Source organism: Musca autumnalis, unplaced genomic scaffold, assembly GCF_047663935.1.
Source record: "Musca autumnalis isolate F117 unplaced genomic scaffold, ASM4766393v1 scaffold_5, whole genome shotgun sequence".
NCBI classification, from domain to species: Eukaryota; Metazoa; Arthropoda; class Insecta; order Diptera; family Muscidae; genus Musca; species Musca autumnalis.
In genome coordinates, this window is record NW_027412088.1 from 99,552,605 (window position 1) to 99,565,305 (window position 12,701).

General features: G+C 34.6%; 1 protein-coding gene across 1 annotated transcript; it reads left to right on the forward strand.

The window, feature by feature from the left end:
* Positions 1-7,523: 7,523 nt before the first annotated feature.
* Positions 7,524-9,735, forward strand: TTLL12 (Tubulin tyrosine ligase-like 12). Its single transcript, XM_073957372.1, has one exon. The coding sequence runs from the start codon at positions 7,531-7,533 to the stop codon at positions 9,502-9,504; it is 1,974 nt and encodes a 657-aa protein (XP_073813473.1). The 5' UTR covers positions 7,524-7,530; the 3' UTR covers positions 9,505-9,735.
* The last annotated feature ends 2,966 nt before the right edge of the window (positions 9,736-12,701 follow it).

Below are 12,701 nucleotides of genomic sequence, written 5' to 3' on the forward strand. Positions count from 1 at the left end.
TGTGTGTTCGTTGCACAGATTCGCGGTGTTACCAGACGTTCTGGAAAATTCCCCAACAGGGAGATTTTGGGATAAATACAGGTGGAAACAGCAACGACGAGTCAATTAAAAATTTTATCGCGAAGTGCGAAGTGTAAACTTCGACTAGTAAAGAAGTAAAGTAAAGCTGTGTACTTAGCTATAACAGTCAGTTCCGAATAAGTGTAGTAAATTAAATAAAGCATTGTAGAAATAATCTAAAACGAATCCTGTTTTATTTGGTACAAATCGTACTGGGGAATAAAACAAGGTCTACACGGAGATTAGTTAAATCTTATTTAGCTTCACGTGTTTGGAGTAAACGTGTAATCATTCATTTGCATTCAAATCCAATTTATATAAGAATTATACAAGGAAAACAAAATAAAAGCTCTGTTCCAGAACTAAAAAGTTTTTACAATTTTTACCACTTTTACACATTTTGCGTTCCCGTACACAAAATTTATATGAAAATCGTTTACGACTTTTACAACTTTTACGACTTTTACCACTTTATAAAGTACGGGAACAAGCCAAATGTCAAAAATTGAAGTAAAAGATTTGGCTCATTTGAATAGAACCCCCCTTTAAAACTTGGGAATACAGAAAGATTGTATTAGAATATCGATATTCACTCTATATTGAAAACGAAGTACTTTCACTAATATTCAGTAAAAGTATATCCCTCCTGATTAAGGATACACCCGCATATCCTGCTTTGGCAAGGATTCTTTAAATAATTAAGTATAATGCCTAACAAAGCTTGCTTTTTTCTTTCAACGAGTTTATTTTTGGAAGCGAACTGTGTGTGTGTGTAGTTTAGTTGTAGATTCTTGCAGGTTCTGGAACAGAGCAATAGTTGACCAATGTAATATAGATTTTAATTAAGGATTTTTGTTGGGCTTTTCTTGGTCAGATTATTTGTATGACAATAAAAACGAGTTTTATTTAATTTTCTGCTCTACGTTTCGGTGGATTTTTCCACCTTTTTCAAGAGTTTTTTATTGAAAATCTGGTAACAATATATAAACAAATTTTTAAAACTGAATTATCAGGTATGTGATGGAAATCGATTTCGAGCTCAAAACGAGTCAAAAACGACTGTAGGTGTGATGTATGTACATTTTCCGACATCGAATTGTTTTCGATATCGGTTTCATATTCCATTTTGTTCTATGGAAAAATTGATCAAAAAGACGTGTGATGCAATTTGATAATTGTTTATTTTTCTCGTTTTGAAAACGGTCATATTTTTGTGGTCGAATTATAAACGATGTAATGAATTTTGACATTTTTTAAGGAAAAAAGCTTGAAATTTAAACACAGATATAGAATAGATAAATTTACATTTATTTGCCTTATATTTAGTATATTTTGTTAAGAAAATATTTGATATTTCGATAAAAAAAAAACACGGGTAAAAAATATACTTTGAACATGTTTTTTTCCTCTTTAATATGTTGTTTGCACTGTTTGTAAAGTTCTCCTCATCGCCAAGACTAAACAAGTGTTTTTTTTTTATTTTTCTTCTTTAAACTGCAGATTAGGGATCACCAGTCCGTTTTTTGTTTGTGGGAATTTAATGAAATTGAAACAACGTGAAATTGAAATTCGATGCGGATCCCATCACATCTAAAAGCAATTTACTCGATTTGGGCAAATCGTTTTCATTGCAAATCGATTCGAAATTCATCACATACCTGTATATTATTTTTCTATTGCATTTTAATTTTTTACTTACATTATTTATCTTTCATAATTAACACATAAACATTGTTCCACAACATCCCATACGGGACAAGGGGGACTTCTCTCATATCAATGAGTGCACCCCGATTCATATTTAGCTCAATGACATGGGACCTACTGTTTATCGCCGAGTCCGAACGGCGTGTCATAAGACACCACTTGTGAGAAGTTTTTCAAGGCTGAAATACTCAGGAAATGTCGCCAACATTACTGAGGGGTATTTTGCCACCGTTGAAAAAATGTTTGATGTTGCCTTGCCGGGGAATCGAACCACCGACCTTCTGCGTGCAAGGCGGGCGTGCATACCATTGCACCACGGTGGCACCCATCTTTCATAATTATATATTCTTATTAATATTAACAAGTAAAAAAAGCGTTATGTTCGGTCGGGCCGAATTTTTTATACCCTCCCCCACGATTTCGTTTATGAAAGTACTAAACTCTTCCTTTTATTGCAGCATTGCGAATTGAGCGAAATACATAAAATTGGGCAATACCGACTAGACCTAAACCTGGATATTCTGGATTTGGATAGTTAACAACATATAAGCTCTGTTCCCAACCGAAAAATTTCAGGTGGAAAGTTTAATACCACCAACGGAGACTAAATATTAAATTTCATCCGTTTCGATGTGGGATATTGATAACACAACATTCAAAATACGGAAAATCGGGAAGTACGCTTCTATGGGGGTTATTTGAAGAAAAGATCTTATACTGATAATTCTCTTCTGCAATATTTTATACACCCATGCAGGTTAACTACTAAATTTCAGTCATATCGGTGGTATATTGAGGCCACAACTTTCAAAATACCGTAAATCGGGAGGTAAGGTCCTATGGAGCTATTCGAAGTGCGTCGACCTATACCGGCACATTTCGGGTGGAATGTTTCATAGCACTATCAAAAACTTAATACCAAATATCAGATATTTCAGTGGGGAACAAAGACTATCTACCTAATGTCAGTCATTTCGACGGGATATTAAGCAGCAACCTTCAACATACCGAAAATCGGGAGGTACCGTTCTATGTAGACATGGACCTATACCGACAATTTCAGGTGGAAAATGCTGCACCACAGCTAACACTGAATACCAAATTTAAAAAATTTCGTTGGGATATTTAGGACACGACCTTCAAAATACCGAAAATCGGTAGGTACCGTTCTATGGGGGCTATATGAAGACATGGACCTATACCGACAAATTTCAGGTGGAAAGTTGTATACCCTCAACGAAGACTAAGTACCAATTTGCAGCTATTTCGGTGTTATAATGAGGCTAAAACCTTCAACATACCGAAAATCGGGAGGTACCGTTCTATGTAGACATGGACCTATACCGACAATTTCAGGTGGAAAATGCTGCACCCCAGCTAACACTGAATACCAAATTTCAAAAATTTCGTTGGGATATTTAGGACACGACCTTCAAAATACCGAAAATCGAGAGGTACCGTTCTATGGGGGCTATATGAAGACATGGACCTATGGGGGAAAGTTGTAGACCCCAAACGAAGACTAAATACCAAATTTCAGGTATTTCGGTGTGATAATGAGGCTAAAACCTTCAAAATACTGAAAATCGGGAGATATCGTCCTATGGGGGCTATATCAAAACGGGGACCTATATAAATATTTTATGGTAGAAATGTTTCTTAGCCTCTGGAAACACAAAATACAAAGTTAAAACCTGTAGTCAAATGGGACTAATATCTTAAAAATTCCTTAAAACGGCGGCGCGTCACTTTGTATGGGGGCTATACGAAAACGTGGACCAACATAGCCCGCTTTCAATACCAAAAGAACTCAAAAGAAGATAAAGATAAAACCAATCTTCAGTATTCCATTGCAATAACATGGTGCTCTTGTAGCAACTTTAAATGAAAGGTACTTGCACCTGGGAAGTTTTTGCGGATTCTGAAACTACAATGTTCATAGATGAGAAAAATCAAAAAAAATTGCGATTCAATTTGACATTTTTAGGGATTTTTAGGTTTTCACGATTTTCCTATCCAAATGGAACTAAAGAAAATGTTGTAGCTATAAAAATTGTCTACATGATTGACCTTTATGATAATTTCGTAGGTTTCACCGTTATTGAAATATAGAAGTTCAAATTGGAACAATGCATTGACTGTATCGCCTCCTTATCAAATAATGTCATGACTCGAAAAAGGTACAACCTAGAAACATTTAAAAAATCTTGTAGCCGCATATGAATTCGCATTTAAACAAATTCATCGGTTACGTTTATTCTTAAGGTAGGGTCACATTAGGCAAATATTTGCCGAAAAATGACAAATATTTGTTTGCTTCAATCTGACCAGCAAATATTTTTTAAGGGCAAACAAGAAAACAGCTGATTTTGGGGAAACAAAACCATTTGCCAGCAAACAAAAAATTTTCCAGTTTGCCCATAATGTGAACACTCTTGAGCAAATATTTTTCACTCTTTTGAGCAAATATTTATTTGGTCTTACAAAAGTTTTGTAAGAGCAAACAAGGGCAAATATCTGCTGAAACACATTGTTGTCACCTATTAAAAAAGGATATTATGAATATAAATAAGTTAACATTACTTGTAAATATATAATACAAAGCGAATATTTAATGAATAAACAAATAAACAATTGAAAGGTGAGTGTGTATTCTCTGATACTGAATGATGCCCAAAATCAATTTTTCCGAATTCTTTGGACCAAATCTGATACAATTTTAGGTGTAGATTTGTTAGGTATAGGAATAGGCGAGCTGTTTTTTATAACCGAAAATAGAAGAGACAAAACGCGAAATTTTAGAGATTAATTGTGGAATCTATCGTTGATGAATGTCTTGCAAGTAGAATATCGCTATCCAAACCAAAACTTTGGAAAACCTCATAATTAGAGAAAATATTTCTAAATTTAGTCAGTGGGACATCAAAAATGCCATTAACATTGATTTCAATGCTTGCATTACAATTAAATAATTATTTTTGTTATTATTGTACTACTTCGTGGATTTATTTTTTAGTGTCTGTTGTCTTCAAAGAGTCGGCCAATTTTTACAAAAAAAAACTGCATCTTTAGCACGGTGCGCCTCAACCAAATTTAAATGGTAGGTGCTTACACCTGGGAAGTTTCGTGGATTCTGAAACGCGTTGCCGTTTAAAGTTCACATTTTTTGGGGTTTTTTAGGTTTTTCATTTTGCTTGGAAACAGCAAGTCCTATCGAAATGGGACTAAAGAAGGCGTTGAATGGAAATTCTCTTCAAGAATTTAACTTGAGGTCTTATAGAAATTGGACTAGAGATAATCTTATAGCTGTGAATATTCTCTACAACTTTTGTAATTTTTTCCTAGATTGCAGTTATAAGCAGTCGATGGAGTCAGTGCATTGTCCCAATTTGAACTTCTATATCTCAAACATTGTAAACAATAGGAAAAAGTCATAATGGTCAATCGTGTATAGAATTTTCAATGCTACATTTTCACTTGCGGTTTCCAAGCCAAATTTTGAACGCCTATAAAGACCCGAAAATTTGGACTTTGACCGCGACATATTTAAATATCGCTTAGGCGATCTTTTTTTTTGATTTTTCATTGAACATTGTAGTTTCAAAATCCGAAAAACTTCCCAGGTGTAAGCACTTTCCATTCCAAACTGATTCAGGCGCACCGTGTTATCTGTCAATTTTAATAAATTAACACAAAAAAAACCTTTTTTGGTTTTGAAAACATTACATTTCAAACTAAAAATTAAAAGCTGTTAATAAAAATAATATTCCAAAGCACAATGTCAATGTGCCATAATATACATATGTGCATATGTATGTACATACATTCGCAACAATACGCAAATAAACTCATTCCGACAAGGCACTCATTGCCAAACAGATGGTATTTTATTCCCATTCTCCACAACAAACAAACGAAACGCCATATTTTTTATTTCTCTCTTTCTATTTTTCTAGTCCAAATAAATTTATGTTTGTCGACAGTTTGCTCAAACAGTTTTTGGGTGAAAATATTTTTTCAAATGTGAACACATCCCAAACATGTTTGCCCGTTGCGTTATTTGTCACTGTTTGAGCAAACAAAATAGGCCAAATATTTGCCTCTAATGTGAACGCAAACAAAAATTTGCATGAAATTAACATTTGTTTGGGCAAATATGAGGAAACAAATTTAGAGCAAATATTTGCCTAATGTGACCTTACCTTTAAGCTCTGGTCGTCATAAAATTGGGGAAGAGTTCTTTGTTTCAATACAAAGACCTAACCCTGCGTTTACACATGACAGGACAGTTGAGTTCATGTATTGATTGTCAAAACCCCAAAACTTGTCTGTGTGACGTAGGCGTCCAGACAACTGCAAAAAGAGTTGTAAAATTATGACTGAAAATCATCGATTTCTTTTTGTTTTCCGTTCACATATTTTGTTTTTGTTCATATTCTTTTATTTTCAACACATTTCAATTCTCGTTTCACTTCTTTTTTACAAAAATGTCAAAAATTTGTTAACCCTACTGTCTCTGAAAAAATGATGAACAGCTGGAAGACAAAAGACAAATGTATGTATGTGTTAGTAAATCAGAGTTGTATTTGGAGACAAACTGTCTGGTGTAAACGCCTAGTAAGAGAACTGATGAGTCCAAGTGGCGTTGGACGAAACTTGTATCCTTTGCCTTTCCCGAAATTAAATCAAATTTAACTACATCCCACCATGGTAGAACCTATAGTTAATACTACAACAAATACAACTCGAACAACAACCACAAAGGAATTTGTTTTTGTTTGGAACGTTAGTGTCAAATATAAATGTAAACAAACTAAGGAAATGTCTATAAATTATTGGAATTTAAAAAACTAATAATTTTTCACATTTGATTGAATATTTTGAAAAACATAAATGAAAACTCGTTAGATTTTCAGTTTGAATGTTTCCATATCATTCCAATAAATGCACAATATCACGCAGGAAGTAGAATTCTTGCAAAAATGTTTGGGGTCGCTCGTAATTCATTAAAAAAAGAGAAGCTGTTTCAATCTTTTGTTTTTGAAAACAAGAAGCACATGTTTATTAGGGCTTTATTATTTTCAAGTTTAACAAAATACCACACATATTAACAAATATTGTACCGCCTCTATAAGTGGTGTTTTAGTGTGCGACATGTCGTTCGGACCTGGAGGAGGTTACATGTCTATGATATGAAGGAGTCTTTATGGGAAATTATTTTTATTTCAGATGAATAATTTTTTTCTTAAAAAAATATATGTCCCTAATATACATCGAACATAGAAATAAATATATAAAATGTCGTATGGAATTTGACACTAACACTACAGCCCAGTTCAGTCAGCTGGGTATTGCTGCTACCTTTTCTTGTTCTACCATGACATCCCACTTTAAATAAAACTTGTTTTTTTTAAATTTTCAAGACAACAAAACCCGAGATTGAGCTTGAATTATTTTGCAACAATAACATAATACACATCTCAACAAAGCTGCCAAAGTGAATCTAAAAATAGACACACAGCACGGGGACGATTGTTTGTTGTTTTTTACAACAAACCATCAAAATTTGTTAAGCGTTTCTTTGCAATGCAAAGTCCATAACAGCGGCCGATTATTTGAGCAAAACTGACAGTCAAAACTGGTCGTGTGTACCTCACTTCATGTGTCGAGGCCCTTACTTTACTTTCAATTACTTTACGATACGCTATTGAGTAATTGCAGCAAATCATTTCAAATGTAAACATAACCTCACTGGCAAAACATATGTTCTTTCCAGACCATTCGTTCTATCACTTCATTGGCGGAGAAGTTTATTTATTCATTAAAAATTCATTATCCTCACAAATAATGGACGGCATCAACCTATTTCATCAATTCGTCGCACGACACAAACCCCAGCTGGAAGCGTCTAACGTCCCACAACATTTTTGGCAATCGATTTATCGCAAAGTGACTACAGAAACTTTTGATGCCGGTGTAGTGTTGCAGTTGATGCTAATTGAATATGATGAAGAGGATACAGAAGAGACCAATGTGACAGATGATGAGAAGGAATGTAGACCTGTGTTTGCCCTTTCTGTTGCAGCAGAGGGTGGGTTACGTGCCAATGATCCAAATGCCGTATTTTTGGTTGATCATGCATGGACATTTAGGACAAATATTGCACGCCGACAATTGGAGCAATATGACCATTTATTGAATCGCATGTGTGCCATTACTGGTGTGGATTTGGAGGATGAACAACGTCTGGACAAAGTGTTATCCAAAATCTGGAAATATGCACAAGCCTATACTCTCAACAGTGAGCAATTATCGGACGAAGATCGTCAACCTATTTGGTATATTATGGATGAAGTTGGCTCTGCTGTGGTCCACTCCGATGATCCCAACTTTAGATTAGTACCATTTTTGCATTTGGACAGCCAGGTAACCTATAGTTTGCTGTTTCCCATCAAGGATTGTGAACAAGGTGATCAGGTGTGCCGTGACTTTGTGGAATATGTGGCCAAAGATGCTGAGGAACGTAAAGCTCTGCTATTGCCTTGGCGATTTACCGATTTAACTGATGAAAGTTTTGTACAGTCCGAACCCTCTGCTGAATATTTCTCAGCTGGCCACATACCCGAAACGTATCCAGATGAGGAAGAATTGTTGTGTGAACCACAAATTGATAGAAATGATCCGCTGAAGGTATTTGCTGAGTATGACATAGTCCAGCAACATTTAACATCGCCTTATTTTACATTGGTTGACAATCCCGAGGAGGCTGATGTCTTGTGGTTGACAACACATTTCAAAGATTTCGCCGAGTTGGCTCGCACTACTCCAAACAAATTTGTCAATCAATTCCCCTTTGAATATGTGATTACCATTAAGGATTTACTAAGCATCACCTGCCGCAGGGCAGCAACAGAACATCACAACAAAGAAACATTGGAAACCTATCCCACATGGCTGCCCACTACCTTCAATTTGAAAACTGAACTTCTGCAATTTGCCTCCTACTATCAAAACAGAGCAGCCAAAGGGCTGGACAATCATTGGATTGTAAAACCCTGGAATTTGGCCAGAGGTCTTGACACACACATATCCAACAGTATCAGTCATATAGTTCGCCTACCCACCACTGGACCCAAAATTGCCCAAAAATACATTGAAGATCCAGTTCTCTTCTATCGTGACAATCTCAGTGCCAAAGTTAAATTTGATGTACGTTATGTGGTGCTGTTGAAAAGTGTAAAACCCTTGGAGGCATTTATACATCGTAAATTCTATTTACGCTTTTCCAATAAACCCTTCTCTCTGGACCACTTTGATGATTATGAGAAGCATTTTACCGTTATGAACTATCAAGATAATGCCGAACTGCATCATGTGAAGTGTGATGACTTTTTGGAATTGTGGCAACAGCAATATCCGAAACATTCATGGTCAGACATTGAAGATCGTATCTGTACGATGTTATATGAGATGTTGGAATGTGCCACCAATGCACCAGCACCTTGTGGCATTCAACCCTGTTCCCAATCAAGAGCTTTATATGCTGCTGATATAATGTTGGCATGGGATAATAAATCCGCTGTTACTATACAGCCTAAATTGCTGGAAGTGAACTGGACACCAGATTGTAAACGTGCCTGTGACTACTATCCTGACTTCTATAATGATATATTCAAGTTGTTATTCCTTAACGAGGCTAACGATGATGTATTCCGACCATTGCAAAAGGAATATTAGAATACCCACCCTCCCATTTGGCATTTCTAGACTTCTCATAATATTGTTACCACCCATTTGCACTCTATAAACCATTTTTCGTATTACGACAGGGATTACCAGTTTTGGAAGAATATTCAGCTGTCGGCTTACTAGTTTTTTATTTTAAATGTATTTATTACAGCTTATTACTGTTATTATTGTAATTAATTAAGAAGCTTTTTAATAAAACAAAAACTTTTTATAACCAAACATTAATCGTTTGTTAAAGTATTTATTAAAAAATAACTGATGAATTCCTGAGGCGAGGATCGAAACTATAGCCTACCCCTTGGCGAACAAAGCCAAATTTTTCACCACTAATAAATTCGATGTTTTAAAATATTTTTTTCTTTATTCAATAATATAAAAATTTTAGGTTTTCCTCAGCGCCAGTTATAGGCAACTGTTTGGCTGACTTCCGAAACGTCAGTTGCTTTTTTTTCGTGCATGAAACTAGGGGTTCTTAGGTCGAGTTCCATACTAGAGTAATTTTTATGAAATTGCAGTAGTTGGGAACTCGATCTAAAAACCCCTAGTTCTATGCACGAATACAAAGCAACTGACGTTTCGGAAGTCAGCCTTTTATATTACAAAAAAAAAAAAAAAACAAATTATGCAAAAAGTTATGCTAGAAGCAAAGCCCGACTTTAATCCTTTCCTTACAGGTGTTTGTTTTCTATTGCTCTGTTCCTTTACGTGCCTGAGGTTACCATTTTTAACCAGCAAAGCGTTCCTTTACTTTAAAAAGCATACAATTTATATGATAGCAGTTTACCACTTTTACCATTTTTTGCTACTGTTACCATTTGTAAAAGTAAAGGAACATACCATATTTTAAATTAAAATACATATCATGGTACAAATACACAGGTAGCCGCATCGGCAATTGTTGGTAACATAAGATGTCAAAATTTGAAATCAGTTCAATGCAATTGACACATTTGGTCTGTTCCTTTACTTTTGAAAGTGGTAAAACCGGCAAAAGTAGCAAAAGTTGTAAACTGCTCCCATATGAATTGTATGATGTATGAAGTAAAGGAACGCTTTTCGAGTAAAAAGTGGTAAAACTTGAAGATTCTTGCACGTAAAGGAACAGAGCTATTATGTTTCCATCAGCTGGCTTGATAATGCTACCTGTATGATTGTACCAAGATACATATGTAGATAATAGGTGTATCTTTTTACGTGATAATTTGTAATAATTATTACGAAATGTTACTAAATGCTGTCTTTTTACACAAAAGTTCAGTAAAAGAGAGCGAAGTGAGAGAACAATTTTGACAGTTGTTGGCTGAGATATTGCTAAAAGTTGCTGAAAGAATTTTTCCCAGCAACATTTAGCAAGTTTGATCAGCTGTCTCTTAATCATCTGCTGAAGGTCAGCTGCGAAATGTTTATCTTATTTTTGTAGAAAAATACTATAAATATTACGATTCAGCAATATTTATTGATTATTTTATTAATATATGAATAATTTTTTATTTATTTTGCTTTAAATTGAAGAACTTTTTCATTGCTTTGGAGTTAGTTTTTCTTTCATGCATTGGCGCCAATGTTTTTGTTTTGGTTATCAACTGTTATCTTGCTAAAGTTTACTAATAATAGGCCATTTAGATATGACATCATTAGCCGGATTTAGCGCATTATCAGGTTTTATTCGCTAAATCCGGTCAAAATCTACCAGATTTACCATACAAAAATAAAACCTCGTATTGAGTGGATTTGTTTTAAATCCGGCATAAATCCTCGTATACAACTCTGTTTATTGCAACATGTTGCTAGAAAATACAAAAAGTTGCAAGCTAACACAATAAACAAGGTAGATGCAGCGGTGAATTGCTATAACAAACATAATTTAAAATGTCAAAATTTTTAAACAAGGCGAACAAATTTTCTTTGATATACAAAATTGATTTTAATCAACCAAGACTAAAATTTACAATGTCTAGACGATAAAATAATTCTTTATTTGCTCATTAGTTAGCATTAGTAGCATAATGTGCTAACATTTTCAGTATTAAACAATAAATTTGTAATTTGCCGTATGTTTCTTGAGACGAATTCAACTTACAACAACTTCTTTTGACGTTTCAAATTCGATCAGATGGGCTGAAGCATCTACCTTGGTAATTGTGCTATGAACAAAAATCAGCTGACTGCCATTTAAATCCTCCAAAATGTATATCTAAATGCAATGAGATTTGTACTGGATTTATTAAATCCAGTTGAGGATTTATGGCTAGTCTAAATGAGTCTCTTGCTCTCTGAAAAGAAGTTACTGAATAATTATTACTGAAAAAGTAAAAAGACACAGCTAATAATTATTTTAGACATCTCATATTACCATTAGCCGGTGTGGTGAGGTTACCTTGTTTCACATGTCTTGATTCTAAAGGCCTGAGTACATAAGCAGCCTCGCCTGATTGCCTTGCTTTCCTGCTTCATTTCTGACATAACAAAAATAAAATAATAAAGAAAGCCAAGCCAATTTCGAACTAGGTTGCCCTTTTCTTTTTTATTCTTTTATCAGAAGCTAGGCAAGCAGGCGAGGCAGCCTATGTACCCAGGCCTTAACAGCTGATTACAATTTTTTTCTTATTATGGCCTATTGTCTTATGCCAGACAATGAAAATTATCATTAGCATGAAAATGAGTTTATAGGTAAGAGGTGTGAAGGGGGTGAAACTCAGTACACAAGGTTCTGTAATCTGATATTATTCTTTGTGTTTAAATTCGTAACTCTCAAACCAATGCAAAGCAATGAAAACATAAAAATTTTCATATGATTTCATGTATGTGTGTAGACGTCAATGAAAATTTGGAAGAAAATGGCAAAACGTTTTCAATGAAAATTTTCATAGTATGGCAGAAGACATTCTGTCAAAAGCAGGGTTCACATTTTTTTATTGTTGTTGACCATGGCACAATTATACAGGTACCGGCATCAGAACAGCTGATGTACTGCAAGCTGTCAAAAAAGTTGTTGTAATTGAAAATGCAATATTAAAACACAAAACTTTATTTAAAAAATTTTGCATTTTTATGAATTTTTGTAATATTGCGTTTGTTAGTACCTGCCTAATGAAATTTTGTTGAAAAAATGGTGTGAATAGCTTTATTTTTGGAAAACATTTTTGACATTTCACAGTACTGTAGTGCGATTCTCTAACACATTT

Excerpts from the sequence above, each read along its gene's own strand:
- TTLL12 (XM_073957372.1), top strand. The coding sequence starts at position 7,531 with ATGTTCTTTCCAGACCATTCGTTCTATCACTTCATTGGCGGAGAAGTT.